The 20,093-nt window shown below is 39.8% G+C and overlaps 1 protein-coding gene and 1 pseudogene across 4 annotated transcripts in view; both read left to right on the top strand.

Moving 5' to 3' along the window:
* Positions 1-20,093, top strand: part of AFG1L (AFG1 like ATPase) — a 232,073-nt gene that overhangs the window by 11,941 nt on the left and 200,039 nt on the right. For all 4 annotated transcript variants that reach the window (XR_009005237.1, XR_009005236.1, XR_009005235.1 and 1 more), the window contains exon 2: positions 19,141-19,364. Coding sequence is in view for 1 of the 4 variants with exons in the window: in XM_007198446.2 (XP_007198508.2) it covers positions 19,141-19,364 (224 nt within the window). In the remaining 3 variants the exon portion in view is untranslated. The remainder of the gene's footprint in view (positions 1-19,140; positions 19,365-20,093) is intronic.
* Positions 5,660-5,966, top strand: LOC114238918 (60S ribosomal protein L36a-like; annotated as a pseudogene).

Genomic DNA, 20,093 nt, shown 5'->3' with positions numbered 1-20,093 from the left:
TTTAGTAAAAAAGCTGCTGACTTACAGACATAGAAAACAAACTTATGGTTACCAAAGGGGAAAGGCGGGAGGAGGGATAAATCAGGAGTTTGGGATTAACAGATACACACTACTATTTATAAAATAAACAACAAGGACCTACTATATAGCACAGGGAACTGTATTCAATATCTTGTAATAGCCTATAATGGAAAAGAGTCTGAGAAAAGAATATGTATATGTATAACTGAATCACTTTGCTGTACAGCTGAAACTAACACAGCATTGTAAATCAACTATATTTCAATTAAAAAAAAATCTGCTGCTCCTGCTGCTGCCGGGTTTTACAAGAGTGCCGTTTATTAGCAGAGGCAGGTTGAGCCCAGACTGCAGGCAGGGCAGAGCTCTAGCTGGGCCTGAGTAGGATGGAGACCTAGGAGGAGTGGGTTGTTGGTTGCTCCAGGAGGCTTGAGTACTTCAAATTAGAGGGCCTGAGAGAGGTTTGTGTTTTTTCTGTTGCCTGGCTGTGATAAATGGGAGCACAATCTTCACTTGTCTGTAGTGTTATGGTGATTTTAATGAGGACAATATCCTGGTGGTAGTTTGGGGTCACTTAGCTTGAGATCCTGTCTTGCCTATTCACTTAAATTTTCTAACATTTTGTGGTGTTTTAGTTTCCTCATTTGTAAGAAATAATATCTACCTTAGATTTTTTTGGAGAAGATAATATATAGAATACCTTTCAGAATTCTATCACTTATAAATTTTCAAATGAATCCAAGATCTGCAAAGAAAACCTTAAGTTGTTAAAATGAACCTAAAGCAGATAACTTTTCTGGGTTACATGGATACCTCTTGTAATCTGTTAATTTTGTATAACATCCTTAATTCTACTGAAGTAAACACATGTAATGCCTTGAAGTAGTCAAGGCTCATCACAAATCGTATTGAGTATTTCTGAACATACAACCGTCTAGGAAGGAATAGTACAAAAAGATAGTTTTCTTTACCTTGAAAACTCTTTAAATTTGTATGGTCATGTGTTATCTTGCATATCTTCAATTCTTTCCTTTAATCATAGGATACTTTTGAGCTGAGAAATCTTTACAGAGTGTTTTTGAGCTGAACCCCACGTTACTGACAAGTTGTATGTAAAATTTCTACACATTAAACTACATCTCTACTGATTTTGAGTATGAAGTTGGAGATGGATTCTCAAAAAATATTCAACCTCAGGTATTAAAACAAAAATACCTTAAGGGTGAAGCAAACCTTTAAAATAATATTTCTGAAAGGAAAATGCTTACTTTTTGTTGAAATAGTCTGTTCCACCATTTTGCTTAAGTTTCTAAAGAATATCTCTAAGATTTTCTTAACTATCTACCTTTGTGTAGAATTTGAAATTCCATTCCAATTTAAAGCACCAAAGAACACAGAGACCACACATCCCCTTTGTTGTTATTTCTCAGCTCTATGGAAACAGTGTCAACACAGTTAAGCTTTATGACATATGTTTTAGTCAGGGTTCTCCAGAGAGACAGAACCAATAAGATGTATATACATTGAGAAAGAGATTTATTATAAGGAATCAGCTCATGCAATTATGGAGGTTGACAAGTCCCAAGATCTATAGTCAGCAAGCTGGAGACCCAGAGACCCAGGAGAGTTGGTAGTGTAATTCCAGTCTGAGTCCGAAGGCCTGAGAACCAGGAGAGCCCATAGTGTAGTTCTAGTCCAAAGACTGGCAGGCTTAAGACCCATGAAGAACTGATGTTTCAGTTTGAGTCCAAAGGCAGGAGAAAACCGATGTTCCAGCTTAAAGGCAGTCAGGCGGAAGGAGTTCCCTCTTACTAAGGGGAAGGTCAGCCTTTTGTTCTATTCAGGGCTTCAAGTGATTGGATGAGGCCCACCCACATAAGGGAGAACAGTCTACTCAGTCTTCTGCTTCAGGTGTTAACCTCATCAGAAATACCCTCACTGGGGCTTCCCTGATGGCGCAGTGGTTAAGAATCCGCCTGCCAATGCAGGGGACACGGGTTCGAGCCCTGGTCCGGAAAGATCCCACATGCCGCGGAGCAACTAAGCCCGTGCGCCACAACTAGTAAGACTGCAAGCCACAACTACTGAGCCCCTGTGCTGCAACTACTGAAGCCCATGCGCCTAGAGACCCTGCTCCGCAACAAGAGAAGCCACCGCAGTGAGAAGCCAGTGCACTGCAAAGAAGAGTAACCCCCGCTCGCCGCAACTAGAGAAAAGCCTGCGCGCAACAACAAAGGCCCAATACAGACAAAAATAAATTAATAAATAAATTAAATAAATTAAAAAAAAAAAAAAGAAATACCCTCACAGACACATCCAGAATAATGTTTGACTATATGTATAGGCACTCGATGGCCCAGTCAAGTTGCCAAATAAAATTAACTATCACAACATATGTCAAGATTATTGTTGTCCTCAGTGTGTGAGCAGCATTTCCCCTCATGTTCTTAAGGTGCTTGCAGCAGTTCAGCTATCTTAATTTCACAGGTAAAAGTACAAAGGCAGGAAGGAATGAGTTTCTGTCCTGGTCTCCTTTTGAAGAGTATCAGGAGAAACTTTGGCAGAAGCTGACTTCCTCTTAGGCATCATTGGCTAGGATGGTGATCATGTGCCCAAGCTGCCATGATCCAGAGTCAAAATGGTGGAGTCAGGAGATAAATCTGGAGGGTATGACTCCAGAGCCCATGCTGCTTCCACTATAACATCCTGCCTCCCTGCTGGACCTGTAGGTACAAATGCTGGCTCTGCCACTACCTAGCTATGGGAACATGGACAGGTTACTTACTTAGTCCCTCTGTGCCTCAGTTTCTTCACCTTTAAGGTAGGAATATGTTAGTACCTACATCATAGGGTGGTTGTGAAGATTAAATGAATGAAGGTATGTAAAGTACTTAGAAAAGTACCTGGCACTTAGTGAGTACCCACTAAAGGTTAGCAAGTGTTGCTGCTGTTGTTATTAACTATATGATCTTGGTCAGTTTACTTAACCTGCAACTTGCAGTGCTAACTCTCTGGTCCAAATCATAGACATCTCTGAACTGTACTATTGTTAAGAGTTTCCTAACTAGTCTCTCTGCTTCCACTTAAAAAAAAATTTACATATATATGTATTTTATATATATATGTATAATAGTTTTATTGAATTCCATACAATATAAAACTACATACATATATAAAAATATATGTATATTATATATAATATATAATAGCATTATTGAATACCATACTATTCCTCCATTTCTGCTTTCCTTTTGCATTTCTATTATCTTATTTTCTACAAACAGATTAATCTTTTTTTTTTTTAATTTATTTTTATTTATTTATTGTTGGCTGTGTTGGGTCTTCGTTGCTGTGCGTGGGCTTTTCTCTAGTTGCGGCGACTGGGGGCTACTCTTCGTTGCTACGTGCGGGCTTCTCCTTGCGGTGGCCTCTTTTGTTTTGGAACACGAGCTCTAGGTGCGCGGGCTTCAGCAGTTGTGGCACGTGGGCTCCGGAGCGCAGACTCAGCAGCTGTGGCACAAGGGCTTAGTTGCTCCGCAGCATGTGGGATCTTACCGGACCAGGGCTCGAACCCATGTCCCCTGCATTGGCAGGCGGATTCTTAACCACTGCACCACCAGGGAAGTCCCAGATTAATCTTTTAAAAAACAAATTGTGACACACCCCTGATCAAAACCTTCTACTTGATCTTAATCCTATCAAATTCACACTATTTACCATGGCTTACAAGACCCTACATGATCTGGTCCTTCCTCTCCTTTCCAACTTCACCTCCTTGTAACATACTCCACCTTGTTCATTTATTTATTTATTTATTTATTTATTTATTTATTTATTATTATTTTTCACCTTGTTCCTTTAAATCAGCCACGTAAACTTTCTTTTCTTTCTTTAAAAATGTGAAGCTTATTTCCATTTTCACTTTAGGGTTTTTGCCAGAGCTCTTCGCTCTGCCTGGGAAGTTCTCCCAGATCTTCCTCAGGGCTGACTCCTTTGGGCATTCAGGTGTCAATTTATGTCACTTCCACAGGAAAGCTTTTCCTCATAATCTATAGGAGTCCTCAATCATTCCCTAGCATGGTGCTTCTCAGTCTTCAGTGTGCATATGAAACACCTATGTATTTTGTTAAAAATGCAAATTTTGATTCAGACCCCTAGGGTAGGGCCTGAGATTCCGTACTTCTGTTGAGCTCCCTGGGGATGCCATGCTGTTGGTCAGAGGTCCTAGGATATCACTCTGTTTTATTTTCACCATCATACTGATTATTATGTGATCTGTTGTTGCTCTTTATTTAATTTTTTGTCTCTCTTCCCCTTGACTGGAGGGAAGGCTCCATAAGGAAAGAAATTTGTTTTTAATTGTTGTTTCACCAGTGACATGAATAGTGCCTGAGCTATATAGTTGGTTCTTAAGAAACCTGAGTGAATGAATCAATGAACAGATTTATCCATGGATTTCTTTTTTAATTATTTTTTTTAACATCTTTATTGGAGTATAATTGCCTCACAATGGTATGTTAGTTTCTGCTTTACAACAAAGTGAATCAGCCATATGCGTACATATATCCCCATATCTCTTCCCTCTTGCGTCTCCCTCGCACCCTCCCTATCCCATCCCTCTAGGTGGTCACAAAGCACCGCAGGGAGCTGATCTCCCTGTGCTATGCGGCTGCTTCCCACTAGCTATCTGTTTTACATTTGGCAGTATATATAAGTCCATATCCATGGATTTTTAAGTTATTTGTATAATAGGATTATTGTGAGCAGTAAAACAAGTAATTATGTTAAGTTACTTAACCTAGTCCCTGGCACACAGTAGGTGCTCAAGAAATGTGAGCTGCTATTAATAGAATTTCCTTCTAAAATTGTTTTGACAATTATTTTTAAAACAGTGGTTCTTAATCAGTTTTTGTTCACTTGTTTGAAAATCTGAAGGAATCTGTAGTATATTTAGAGATCTTACCTCAGAAGAAATGCACAAACATACACACATACACACACACAATTTTCTTTTAATTTCAGAGGGCTCTCAGACCATCCCCCCCATTCCCTGCCAATTGACTTGTCATGGACCCCAAGTCAAGACCTTGTTTAAAAAAAAAAAAAAAACCTACGTGTATATAACAATTCTTGTTAGGGCTGTTAGTGACAATTTGCCTTTTTCTAATTTCTTTTGTAATTGTTGCTGTTGAGTTGCCTCTTCTTTCTGTGTTATAGGTTACCATGTGCCATTAAGAAGAGCATAAATGTGGTTTATTATATTACTTATTATTATTATTTTTAATATTTATTTATTTATTTGGCTGCGCCGGGTCTTAGCTGTGGCACACGGGATCTTCGTTGCGGCGTGTGGGATCTTTTAGTTGTGGCATGCAGGATCTAGTTCCCTGAACAGGGATCGAACCTGGGTCCCCTGCATTGGGAGCAAGGAGTCTTAACTACTGGACCACCAGAGAAGTCCCTATTATATTACTTATTAATGCCATGAGATTGTTTAAGTGGAACATATTAGCATAGACTGTAAGACTGGAGAACTTCAGAAGAATTTTTTTGTTCTAAACCTCTGTCTTCAGATGAAAACTTAAATATTGGGGGAAATCGCTTCTTCCCCTGCCGATAGCACCCCCACAAACAGACAAACATGGCGTATATCCCTGAAACTTGCCAAACTAACTGTAAGAAGCGTGCCAAGCATTAAACCCACAGAGTGACACAGGACAAGAAGGGCAAGGACTCTCTGAATGCCCAGGGAAAGCGGTCTTATGACAGGAAGCAGACTAAGCTGCTTTTCTGGAAGAAAGGCTAAAACTACAAGTGGAGATTGTGCTGAGGCTTGAATGCATTGAGCCTAGAAAGTGCTGCAGAGTTAGAGAGTACTGACTGTTAAGACCAGCAAGCATTTTGAACTGGGAGGAGATAAGAGAAAGGGCTAAGTACTCCAGTTCTAAACTTCATCTTTTTATTGTGAAGACAATAAAATCTGGAGGTTATGTTCACTTCAAAAAAAAGTTGGAGCAGGGGGAATTGAAGTAATAACAAATACACTCAAAGCCTGGGGAAACTCATTTATTTTCCTTGGGGAGAAAAATTGAAGTATTTGTTAAAATACTATCTAGAAAGTTATAATAGATTATTCAGATGCTAAGACATCATGATATTGACTAAATCTTATAACAAGTGGGCTATGGAGTATAGTGGGATCTTCCTTAAACTTCGTTTAGGAGAAAGTAGTGAAATACGGTACAAAATTGAGGTATTAGAACAGCTCAGACTTTTTGTGACCCTAAAATCTTCCATTTATGTTTGTAGATTAGTTTGTGGATCTTCAGAATGGCATTTTCCCACTGTCCATTTGGAGTACAATAAGACAAATTAATACAAATCAAAATAATATGGCAGCAGCATCACATAATTTGTGTACACTGATGCAGTAACAGATTTAATTTAGTGCAGCTTTTGAGAAGTCTTTTGTGATTCAATTTATACAGCTGCTGTCCAGGCCTAAGCTGGCCAATCTCTCAGCCTTGAGTGTCTTGCCTGACTGATTCTCTCTTTCTTTTTCTTTTTAAAAAGACTGATTTTTTTTTTTTTTAAAGACTGATATTTTTTAGAGCAGTTTAGGTTCACAGCAAAATTCAGAGGAAGGTACAGAGATTTCCCATATACCTCCTGCCCCCCGCATGTCCCCTGTTATCAATACTCCCCAATTATCAACATCCCATACCAGAGAGGTACATTTGTTACAGTCGATGAACCTACATTGACACAGCATCATCATCCAAAGTCCATAGTTTACAATGGGGTTCACTCTTGGTGTAGTACATTCTACGAATATGGACAAATGTACAATGACACATATGCACATTAGTGTATATTTTAGGGTATTTTCACTACCCTAAAAATCCTCTGTGCTCTGCCTATTCACACCTTCTTCCTACCTACCCCCTCCCTTTGTTTACTACTGATCATTTTACTGTCAATAGTTTTGCCTTTTCCAGAATGTCATATAATTAGAATATAGGACCTTACAGTATGTAGCTTTTTCAAATTGGTCTTTCACTTAGTTATGTGGGTTTAAGTTTTTTCCATGTGTTTTCAAGGTTTGATAGACTCATTTCTTTTTAGTGCTGAATAATATTCCATTGTCTGGATGTACCGGTTTATTTATCCATTCTCCTACTGAAGGACATCTTTGTTGCTTCCAAGTTTTGACAATTATGAATAAAACTGCTATAAATATGTGTGTGCAGGTTTTTTTGTAGACATAAATTTCCAGCTTCTTTGGGTAAATACCAAGGATAATGATTATTGGATTGTATGGTAAGAGTATGTTTAGTTTTGTAAGAAACCGCCAAACTGTCTTCTAAAGTGGCTGTACCATTTTGCATTCTCACCAGGAAAGAGAGGTCCTATTGTTCCACATACTGGGCAGCATTTGTCAGTGTTTGGGATTTTGGCCATTCTAATAGGTGTGTAGTGGTATCTCATTTTTTTTGGCCATGTCACATAGCTTGCATTCTCTGACCAGGGATTGAACCTGGGCCCTGCAGTGAAAGTGCCAAGTCCTAACCGCTGACCACCAGGGAATTCCTTCTCATTGTTCTTTTAGTTTGCATTTCCCTGATGACATATGATGTGGAGATCTTTTCATATGCTTCTTTGTCATCTGTATATCTTCTTTGGTGTGGTTTCTGTTAAAGTCTTTGGCCCAGTTGTTTTTTTTTTTTAATTTATTTTATTTTACTTTAGTTTTATTTTTGGCTGCATTGGGTCTTCGTTGCTGCGTGTGGGCTTTCTTTAGTTGCAGCAAGCAGGGGCTACTCTTCGTTGCGGTGCGCGGGCTTCTCATTGCAGTGGCTTCTCTTGTTGCGGAGCACGGGCTCTAGGCGTGTGGGCTTCAGTAGTTGTGACATGTGGGCTCAGTAGTTGCGGCTCGCAGGCTCTAGAGCACAAGTTCAGTAGTTGTGGCACACGGGCTTAGTTGCTTCGTGGCATGTGGGATCTTCTCAGAGCAGGGCTCGAACCTGTGTCCCCTGCATTGGCAGGCGGATTCTTAACCACTGTGCCACCAGGGAAGTCCCGTTTGGCCCAGTTTTTAATCAGATTTTTTGTTTTCTTGCTGTGAGTTTTTAGAGTTCTTTGTATATTTTGGATAATAGTCCTTTATGAGATGGGTCTTTTGCAAATATCTTCTCCCAGTCTGTGGTTTGTCTTTTGAGATCATGGCATTGTCTTTTGCAGAACTGAAGTTTTTAATTTAATGAAGTCTAGCTTATCAATGATTTCTTTCATGGATTGTGCCTTTGGTGTTGTATCTAAAAAGTCAAAGCTATACCCAAGCTCATCTAGGTTTCTCCTACGTCTCCTGTATTTCTCCCATGTTATCTTCTAGGAGTTTTATAGTTTTTTCTTTTACATTTAGATCTATGATGCATTTTGAGTTAATTTTTGTGTAGGGTTTAAGGTCTGTGTCTAGATTCATTTTTTTTGCATGTGGATGTCCAGTTGTCCCAGCATCATTTGTTGAAAAGACTTATCTTTGCTCCATTGTATTGCCCTTGCTCCTTTGTCAAAGATCAATTGGCTATATTTATGTGGGCCTATTTCTGGACTCTGTTATGTTCCATTGATCTATTTGTCTATTCTTTTGGCAATACCACACTGTCAGGATTATTGTATCTTTATAGTAGGTCTTAAAGTTGGGTAGTGTCAGTCCTCCAATTTTGTTTTTCTCCTTCAGTATTGTGTTGGTTATTCTGAGTCTTTTGCTTCTTCATTTAAACTTGAGAATTATTTTGTCAGTATCCACAAAATAACTTGCTAGGATTTTAATTGGGATTCCGTTGAATCTATAGATCAAGTTGGGAAGAACTGACATTTTGACAATATTGAGTCTTCCTATACATGAACATGGAATATCTCTCCATTTTTAAGTTCTTTGATTTTGTTCATCAGAGTTTTGTAGTTTTGTTTATATAGATCTTGTACATATTTTGTTAGATTTATACCAAAGTATTTCATTTTTAGGGGGTGCTAACGTAAATGGTATTGTGTTTTTTAAAAAAATATATTTATTTATTGATTGATTGATTTTGGTTGTGCCAGGTCTTAGTTGCAACATGCAGGATCCTTTGTTGTGGCATATGGGATCTTTAGTTGTGGCATGGGAGCTCATAGTTATGGCATGTGGGCTTCTTAGTTGCAGCATGTGGACTTCTTTTTTTTTTTTTTTTTTTTTTAATTTTATTTATTTATTTATTTATTTTTGGCTGTGTTGAGTCTTCGTTTCTGTGCGAGGGCTTTCTCCAGTTGCGGCAAGCGGGAGCCACTCTTCATCGCGGTGCGCGGGCCTTTCACTGTCACGGCCTCTCTTGTTGCGGGGCACAGGCTCCAGACGCACAGGCTCAGTAGTTGTGGCTCACGGGCCCAGCTGCTCTGCGGCATGTGGGATCCTCCCAGACCAGGGCTCGAACCTGTGTCCCCTGCATCGGCAGGCAGACTCTCAACCACTGCGCCACCAGGGAAGCCCCAGCATGTGGACTTCTTAGTTGCAGCATGCAGACTCTTAGTTGCAGCATGCGGACTTCTTAGTTGTGGCATGTGGACTTCTTAGTTGTGGCATGTGCACTCTTAGTTGCAGCATGCATGCAGGATCTAGTTCCCCTACAAGGGATCGAACCTGGGCTTCCTGTATTGGGAGCACGGAGTCTTACCCACTGGACCATCAGGGAAGTCCTTGTATTGTGTGTTTTGTTTTTTTTTTCTGGTATTGTGTTTTTAATTTCACATTCCACTTGTTCATTGCAGGCATATATGAAAGCAGTTGACTTTTGTATATTAACCTTGTATCCTTACTATAATTACTTGTTAGTCCCAGGAGTTATTTTATTGATTCTTTTGTATTTTCTGTATAGATGACCATGTCATTTGGGAACAGACCATTTTATATCTTCCTTCTCAATCTGTATACCTTTTATTTCCTTTTCTTCTCTTATGGATTTATCTAGTACTATGTTGATAAGGAGTGAGGAGAGGGGACATCCTTGCCTTGTTCTTGATCTTAGTGGGAAACATCTAGTTTCTTACCATTAAGTATGATGTTCACTGTAGGTTTTTTGTAGGTATTCTTTATCAAGATGAGGAAGTTCCCTTTATTCCTAGTTTACTGAGAGTTTTTATCATGAATGTGTATAAGTTTTTGTCAGATGCTTTTTCTGCATTTATTGATCTGATCATGTGATTTTTCTTCTTTAGTCTGTTGATGCGATGGATTACATTAATTCATTTTAAAATGTTGAACCAGGGACTTCCCTGGTGGTCCAGTGGTTAAGACTCCATGATTCCACTGTAGAGGGCATGGATTCGATCCCTGGTCAGGGAATTAAGATTCTGGATGCTACACGGCACAGCCAAAAAAAAAAGAAAGAAAAAAGGTTGAACCAGTCTTGCATTCCTGGGATAATCTCACTTGTTTATAGTGTGTAATTCTTTTTTTACATTGTTGGATTTGATTTGGTAGTATTTTGTTAGGGATTTTTGCGTCTATGTTCACGAGAGATATTGGTGTAGTTTTCTTTTCTTGTAATGTCTTTGTCTTATTTTGGTATTAGGGAAATGCTGGCCTCATAGAATGAGTTAGGAAGTATTCCTTCTGCTTCTAATCCTCTGAAAGAGATTGTAGAGAATTAGTATAATTCTTTAAATGTTTGGTAGAATTCATCAGTGAACCCATCTGTGCCTGATGCTTTCTATTTTGGAAGACTATTAATTATTGATTCAGTTTCTTTAATAGATGCAGACCTATTTAGATTGTCTGTTTCTTCTTGTGTGAATTTTGACTGACTGTGTCTTTCAAGGAATTTGTCCATTTCACCTAGGTTCTCAAATTTATGGGTTGAGTCATTCATAGTATTCCTTTATTATCCTTTTAATGTCCATGGGATCTATAGTGATATCCCTCTTTCATTTCTGATATTAGCAATTTGTGTCCTCTCTCCTTTTTCCTTGTTAGCCTGGCCAGAGGCTTATCAATTTTATTGATCTTTTCAAAGAGCCAGTGTTTGGTTTCATTGATTTTCTCTGTTGTTTTCAGTTCCACTGATTTCTGCTCTTATTTATTTTCTTCTGCTTACTTTGGATTTAATTTTCTTTTTCTAGTTTCTTAAGGTGGAAACTTAGATGATTGATTTTAGATCTTTCTTCTTTCTAATGTATGCATTCATTGCTATAAATTTGCCTTTAATCACTGCTTTTGCTGCATCCCACAAATTTTGATAAATTGTGCTTCCATTTTCATTTAACTCAAAGAATTTTTACATTTATCTTGAGGTTTCTTCATTGACCCATATGTTATTTAGAAGTGTGTTGTTTAGTCTCTGCATATTTTATTTTATTTTTAAATTAAAAAAAATTTTTTTTTGTGGCTGCGTTGGGTCTTCATTGCCGCGCATAGGCTTTCTCTAGTTGCGGCGAGCAGGGACTACTCTTCATTGAGGTGTGTGGGCTTCTCATTGCAGTGGCTTCTCTTGTTGTGGAGCATGGCCTCTAAGGCGTTCTGGCTTCAGTAGTTGTGGCTTGCGGGTTCTAGAGCGCAGGCTCAGTAGTTGTGGCGCACAGGCTTAGTTGCTCTGTGGCACGTGGGATCTTCCTGGACCAGGGATCGAACCTGTGTCCCCTGCATTGGCAGGCGGATTCTTAACCAGTGTGCCACCAGGGAAGTCCCATAGTCTCTGCATCTTTTAGAATTTTCCATTTATCTTTCTGTTATTGATTTCTAGTTTAATTCCATTGTGGTCTGATGGCAGACATTGTATGATTTCTGTTCTTTTAACTTTGGTAAGGTGTGTTCTGTGACCCAGAATGTGATCTATCTTGGTGAATGTTCTGTGTGAGCTTGAGAATAATGTGTATTGTGCTGTTGTTGGATGAATTATTCTATAGATGTCAAGTTTAGCCAGTTGATTGATGGTGTTGTTGAGTTCAACTAAGTCCTTACTGATTTTCTGCCTACTGGATCTGTCCATTTCTGCTAGAGGGGTACTGAAGTCTCCGACTATGATAGTGGATTCATCTATTTTTCCTTATAGTTCTATCAATTTTTACCTCATGTAGTTTAACTTGATGGTCTGTTGTTAGGTGCATATACATTAACGATTGTTATGTCTTCTTGGGGAATCAACTCTTTTATCTTTATGTAACATCCTTCTGTATCTCTGATAACTTTCTTTGCTTTGAAATCTGGTCTGTCTGAAATTAATATAGCTACTCTTGCTTTCTTTTGATTAGTGTTAGCATGGTGTATTTTTTTCCATCTGTTTTTTAAAAATATCTTTATTGGATTATAATTGCTTTACAATGTTGTGTTAGTTTCTGCTGTATCCATCCATTTACTTTTCATATGTATGTGTCTTTGAATTTAAAGTGAGTTTATTTTAGTCAACATGTAATTGAGTCTTGGGTTTTGAGCCACTCTGACAATCTTTTAATTGGTTCATTTACACCAATCACTTTCTTTTCAATCTTGGGGGCAGCAGTTTGTCCTGTGTCCTTCCTTCTCTTATGGATCTGAGAAGGTACATTGATTTTTCAGCTTTTTACTTGTTGTTGGGATAGAATGGCAACTTATAAGCTTCTTATATGCAGTACTAGATAACCCATGATTCTCTTTTTATGTCTGATGATTGCCTGAAGTGATGCCTCATCTTCAGTGTAACTTGGTTTTCTTTTTTGAGAAATGTGAATGAAGTATAAACTACTCAATAAAGATGTTGGGTTAGTAAAAATAAAAGTGGAAGCAAAGGACTTTAAGCCTCTCCAAAGCCAGATCCCAATAGAAACAATGTACTTTGCCCACAGTCCTGATGGTTCCTATGAATAACTTTAAAAATTAGACATTTTATAATTGTAAACAGGAATATGAAGACTGAGGAATAGCTACTGGATTTGGCAACAATAGGAGTTGGGTGGGGACTTCCCTGGTAGTCCAGAGGTTAAGAGTCTGCCTTCCAATGCAGGGGACGCGGGTTCTATCCCTGGTCGAGGAACTAGGATCCCCCATGCCACAGGGCAACTAAGCCCGCGTGCCACAGTTAGCCGGTGCACCGCAACTACAGAGCCCACGTGCTGCAACTGCTGATCCCATGTGCTCTGGAGCCCATGCGCTACAACTAGAGAGCCCGTGGGCTCTGGAGCTCACGTGCCACAACTAGAGAGAAGCCCACATGCCACAACGAAAGATCCTGCATGCCTCAATGAAGATCCTGCGTACTGCAGTTAAGACCCGACGCAGCCAAAAATAAATAAATAAATAAATAAATAAATAAATAATATTTTTTAAAAAAAGGTATTGGGTGAACTTGGCAGAAGCCATCTCAGTAAAAGCTTGATTATAGTGGGTTGAGAAATGAGCAGGATGTGAGGGGATGGCCAGAAAAAGTAAAGGCAACTCTTTTAAGTGGTTTGGCTATGAAGGGAAGGAGGGAGAGCAGGTGTCAAGTCAAGGAGGTTGTTTGTTGTTGTTGTTATTATTTTAAGAGGAGAGGGTTGAGCTGATATGAAAAAAACTAGTAGAGAGGGGAAGGGAGATGATATAGTACAGAGGTGATTAATGAAGAGAATGACATCTCTGAAAATGTAAGAAGGGAGGGGATTCAAGAAATATTTAATAAGCACCAATCATGTCAGGCACTGTTGCCCTCAAAGAGCATATGTTCTGATGGGGACAGAAAACAAAAAGGTAAATAAGTATCATATAAGGCATTTAGTATAACTAAATCTAGTGGTTCTTTAGATGTAAATAATAAAAATATATGTGTATAAAATACCAGAGAATATCATGCATAGAAAGATCCTTTTTTTTTTACTATTTCATACTTTTACTAAATTAGTTATTACTTCATGAAACTTGTTTTTCAGTTATGTACATTTGTGTGTATATTGGGTCATGATTTTTTTTCCAAAAAATTAATCCACTGATTAGAGGATGAGTGAAGGCATTAATAGCCCTTGATGGAATGAGAAATAGCTCTTAAGCTGTAACTGCAGAAAGAAAAGAGAATGGGGTAGATACAGGTGAGTTTGGAAATCTGGTGGTAGGGAGCTGAGGGTGAGTTGAGATTTGTGGAGGAGAAATTAGGCTGGCAGAGGGTTGGAGGAGGAGGCTATCCAGTTGGGACAATGTGTGAACAAAGGCATGGTTATGAAATGAAAGAATGGAAAATGTTTGAGATATGGTGAGCAATCCAGTTTGACTAGAAGGCAACCCACATTATTGAATCTACCTTTGCATTTTCCATTCTGCCCCGCTTCCTAACATTTCTGCTGTTGCCATCCTAATTTGGGCCTGTATTATTCCCACTTAGAATAGTTTCATAACCAGTTTCTCTGTACCCAAATTCATTTTACTTGCTATTTCCAGTTGATCTTGATACATTACTGCTGCAATTTTTTTGTTCTTCCACCCGCACTTAAAACAAGTCAACTTTGATATTCCCTATTACCCATTACATGTGGTGGTACTCAGTCATTTCTTGTATTGAAAACATAGATGCATTTTGGAGAGTAGAGGGGGAGTAGTCTGAAAATGCAGTCTGTGCCCCTATTATGGATTCCTTGAACCTCAGAATGAGGACACTATCTATGTTGGGAATCCCCAAGACTACCCCCAGGTTTGGTGATTTACTAGGAAGACTCAGAGGACTCAGCATATGGTTATACTCACAGCTACGATTTATTATAGCGAAAGGATACAGAGCACAAGTAGCAAAGGGAAAATGCGTGTGGGACAACGTTCAGAGAAGATTAGGCACAAGCTTACAAGCGTCTTCTCCCAGGAGAGTCAAACAGAACATGCTTAATTCTTCCAGCAACTTACTGTGACAACAGGTGTGAAATGTTGTCTATTAGGGAAGCTCATTATAGGCTCAATGCCTAGAGTTGAGTGGTGGTTACAAAGGCACCCTCTGCCTAGCATGTGCCAAAATTACAGACTTATAGAAGGAAACTAGGTGTTCAGCATAAATCACATTGTTTGTATACGATACAAACATTTAGGCACAGTGAGTCACTCTTACCATTTCTGGGAATGATGGGAACCCAAGTTCCCAGTCAAGGGCCCATTTTTGCAAGCAGGCATTGCTAAGGACCGTAGTCTCAGGCCTGCTGTGTTAACTCTTTTCTGCACACTGTTCTTATTTAATGTGATCCTATAAGGTGGGGAAGTGGCCTTAGGGGCTGCTTTGGAAATGGGCTGGTATGGGTGTGGGAATGAGGGAGATGTGAAGAGGTCAGGACTTTGTTACCCCCTCTTCTTTTCTCTTAAATAAATTTGGGATCCGATGGAAAGTTTTGTATAGAAAAAGGTGCTGCTGTTAAAATTGCATTTGAAAACCACTCCTTTAGGGACTTCCTTGGTGGCCCAGTGGCTAAGACTCTGTGCTCCCAGTGCAGGGGGTCCGGGTTCGATCCCTGGTCAGGGAACTAGATCCCACATGCCGCAACTAAGAGTTCACATGCCGCAACTAAAGATCCTGCGTGCTGCAACTAAGACCTGGCACAGCCAAAAATAAAAAACTGTTTCCCTTAAAAAAAAAAAAGAAAACCACGCCTTTAAACAATGAGATGAATTTTAAGCAAAATATTGATAAAATCACATTGAGATTTTAGCAAGATCATCCCTGTAGTTGATGGAAGATATTTTTAGAGATTGTGGTGTGGTCGTGGTAAATGTGAGGCAGGAGGCGATCAGAAGCAGGGAGGCCAAGCCAGAGACAATAAGAGGCCCAGCTGGAGTGGTTGTGTGAAGATGGGAGGAGGGAATGGATTAGAGAGTATTTAGGATGTAAAATTGAATAGCACTGATGATTGATTGGCTGAGGACCTGGTTGAGGGCTGGGGAAAGGGTTTGTGGGATGGAGGAGAAGGAAATTAGTATTATCTTAGGTTTCTTACTTGGTTGATTCCAGGGAGTGGAAAAGAGCATTTTCCCTGGTTGTGAGATTCTCAAATCCTCCAACACTAATGGGTATCTGTCAATTCAGTTCTGGCACGATCTACCTGGAGGTAGGATCGGATCCCCCAAGTTAAAGGGCCAATCCCACAAAAGTGGCCCCACTTAAGAGGCCAGCTGCAAATGGGCTGCCCAAGCTACCCACACTTCCGCATGTCTGACTACAAATTTAGGGGGTTGATACTTAGCTAAATTTGATACTTTACTAGTAATGGTCATAGAACTCAGAAAAAACACTTTACTTATGTTTATCAGTTTATTATAAAGGGTACATAGAACTCAGGAACAGACAAATGGAAGAGATGCAGAGGGCAAGGGATGGGAGCAGGGATGTGGAGCTTCCGTGCCCTCTCTGGGTATGTCACCTTCCTGGCACCTTGATGTTTTCACCATCCTGGAAGCTCTCCATATCTTATTGTTCAAGAGTGTTTATAGAAGCATGTAAACATATAATTTTTAAAAATTACTTAAATAATTAATTAATTTTTGGCTGAGTTGGCTCTTTGTTGCTGTGCACAGGCTTTCTCTAGTTGCGGCGAGCGGGGGCTACTCTTTGTTGCGGTGCACGGGCTTCTCACTGCGGTGGCTTCTCTTGTTGCGGAACATGAGCTCTAGGCGTGAGGGCTTCACTAGTTGTGGCACACATGCTCAGTAGTTGTGGCTCGTGGGTTCTAGAGCACAGGCTCAGTAGTTGTGGCGCATGGGCTTAGTTGCTCCGCAGCGTGTGAGATCTTCCTGGACCAGGGCTCAAACCCGTGTCCCCTTCATTGGCAGGCAGATTCTTAACCACTGTGCCACCAGGGAAGCCCTATAATTTTTAAAAGCTAACTTGTAAAACCGCATCTATAGCCCAATGTTTCCCTTTTTCCTGTGAAACCTTTATTGAAGTACAATTTGTATACAAATAACATTCATTGATTTTAGGTGAACAATTCAATGAGTTATGACAAATGTATACAGTCATGTAACCACCATCATAATCATGATATAGAATATCTCCATCACCCCTAAAATTTGCTCCTACCCCTTTGCTACCAATCCCATAACCTTATTCCTGGGTTCTAGAAACCACTGATTTGCTTTCTTTCACTAGAAAAGTTTTGCTTTTTCTAGAATTTCGTATACTGTAATCATATAAAATTGAATTTTGCTTCTGGCTTTTTTCAATTAGCATAATACTTTTAAGATTCATCTACATTGTTATATTTATCAGTAGTTTAATCCTTTTTACTTCTGAGTAATATTCCATTGTGTGGATATACCATCGGTAACCCATTCACCAACTGATGGACATTTGGGTTCATTCCAGCTGTTAAATATTATAAGTAAAGCTGCTGCTTTGAGTATTCAAATACAAAAAAAAAAGGTGTTTATAGAATTTAATCTCCAGCCTCCCCTGCCCTCCCAGGTTGGTGGGTGGGGCTGAAAGTTCCAACTTTCTAAACACTTGGTCTTTCTGGGGACCAGCCATGTCCTGAGGTTATCTTGGGGCCCTACCCTGAGTTCATTAGCATATGTGGGATGGAAAGAGGCTCATTATGATAAACAGAAAACACTCTATCACTTAGGAAATTCCAAGAGTTTTATGAGCTCTGTACTAGGGACTGTGGACCAAGGGCAAATATGTTTCTTATACCAGTCTGGTAAACATCTCAAATTGCTGGAAACCTTTATGGAACTCTCAACCTATGCCTCCAGCTTCAACATGAACCCAAGCCTTGTTCTTGGTCCTATGAGGCCTAGGATTCCAGGAGACCCTTAGTCCAGTTCTCTTTTGCAGGCTGTAAGCCCCCTGTATTAGTTAGGGTACAATTTAGGCCTCCGTAACAAAGAGACCCTAAAATACACTGCTTGAAAAGCAAGATAGACATTTATTTTACATAAAAATCCAGGCAGGTGGTCCAGAGCTGGTTTGGCAGCTCAGCATTGTTAGGGAACTTTGCTCTGCTTTGCTCAGCATTCTGTGCGCCTCTCCTTGCCAGGTTGGCTCTTCCAGCTGCAGTCATGGCACTTTCTTTCCAGTCAGAGGGAGGGAAGGGAAGGGGAGGAGTGGGATTCGCCCTTTCCCTTTAAGTGCTTCAGAGCGGAGCTGCACACATTTCAGCTTACATCCCATTGTTCACATGACCATCCTGGCTGCCAGAGAGGCCAGGATATGGAATATTTCACTAGGCAGCCTTGTACCCAGCTAAAACCTTTATTCAGAAAGGGAGAACAGTTATTAGAGGATAGCTCTGCCCTATCCCCAACAGTCATGGTATATTTAAGGATTTTTTTTTTGCCTTTTTTAGAAAATGATGGAAATAATGTTGTGACTGTTAATTTTTTTCCTAAATTAAGTATTTTCCATATTATTGAAACAAAGGAAACATGGTATTCAATGAAACAAGAGAAACAATGGCAGAATACCCTTGTAAAATCTTTGTCTAAAAATGTGCCAGTTTGCTGCTCACTAAACCTGCCCCGGATAAGGAATGGAGTTATAACTGGACCTTACCACAGACAATCAGTTTTCTTCCCCAAGAAGCTAAAAAAAGGATTAACACACCTCCCTGCTTTGAAACAGACACTCTGTTGTGTCTCAACTCTTTGTGTTCAACCTAAAGGTGATGGAAAAGGGAAGGAGTCTGGCAAGCAGTGGGCTGAATTCAATGTGGTAACATCTGAATGCTGTGTTGTTTTAGACAGCGAATAGAGGCAGTAGAAAACCCTTTGTGACTAGTGTCTAAGTCTCTGTCTTTGTACTGAAGAACCAGATTTAGGCCTAATGTAAAGAAAGGTACCACCCCTGCTGTGAGGAAGGATGTGATGAACCCAGGTGGCTCATTCATTGGAGTGGAGGCAAAGCAGACATTCCATTTTTCCTGGAAGAGGGGTTGTAGTGATAGCTTATGAGTTTGGGGTTTATTAAACTGAGACATTTATAAATATATTTATGTTACAAAATGTGTTTTATATTATTATTTTCATCAAAGTGGTATTTACAACAACTGCTCAAATATATATAATTATAACTGGTTAAAAGTTTTAATGTGGCCATTAAGAAATAATGTAGAGCACTATGAAATATCTTCATTTCAGAAAGTCTAAAATTATATATATATTTTTGTTTATAGCCTATACAGTTCAGACAGCCAAGAGTATGTCTCCAACTGCTGCTACAGAGGTTTATTCAAAAGCTTTAGCTGTTTGCCATGGACCACTGGACCACTATGACTTTCTGATCAAAGCTCGTGAGCTAAAGGACGATGAACATCAAAGAAGAGTCATACAGTGTTTGCAGGAATTACATGAGGACCTTAAAGGATACAGTATAGAGGCAGAAGGCCTTTTTTCTAAGGTAAGGTTTGTGTGACATTAAAGATTGAACAGTTAAAAATGTAAGCATTTTAAAAATGGATTAAATGCAGTTGGGTACAATGATGAAAGAGCTTGAAAATTTCCTACCAGTTCCTTTAAACAAGCTCTGTTGGATCCCCATTTCTGACCTCTTGATGTTCCATAGCTTTCTTTCACCTTCAGGGGGATTCAAATAGCTTCATATTGAGGTATTTTAAAAAAAAGACCATAAATACCAGTCAAAGGGAAAACTTGTGTGCATTTCAAAGCTTCTCCCTCCCTCTAGGTTAGGCCTGGCCCAGGATCAGCAGCAGAGAAGAGGGAGTGGCTTGTTCTTCTCTCTCTTCTTCTCCTCTCTCTGCTCGCTTGGCTTCTCTAGGGTCAGAATGAGGGGGATAGAAGATTAGAGTGAACCAGCAGAGTCTTAAGTGACCAGTTAAGGGCCTTTTGTGTGGTAGATGCTGACATGCTAGCTTTCTGTGGGGGGCACTGGGTGGATTCTTCAGGACTCCCATGAGGACCTCCCTGCTGCTCCACTCTGTGACTGACCTCTTATGACTCTTAACGGAACACCTCACACCACTACGTGGGGCTGAGACGGCCTTGCCCTTGCACTTAGCCTTCTTAGGGGGGTCCTTTCAGGACAGTGCTAACCAGGTCACCTTTATGGCATCTACTTAGGCCACAGGAAGTATCACATCTCATTTCTCCAACCCCTTCTGCATGGGCA

This window comes from Balaenoptera acutorostrata, chromosome 14, assembly GCF_949987535.1.
Source record: "Balaenoptera acutorostrata chromosome 14, mBalAcu1.1, whole genome shotgun sequence".
NCBI classification, from domain to species: Eukaryota; Metazoa; Chordata; class Mammalia; order Artiodactyla; family Balaenopteridae; genus Balaenoptera; species Balaenoptera acutorostrata.
This window is presented reverse-complemented; position numbering and strand designations above follow the sequence as displayed.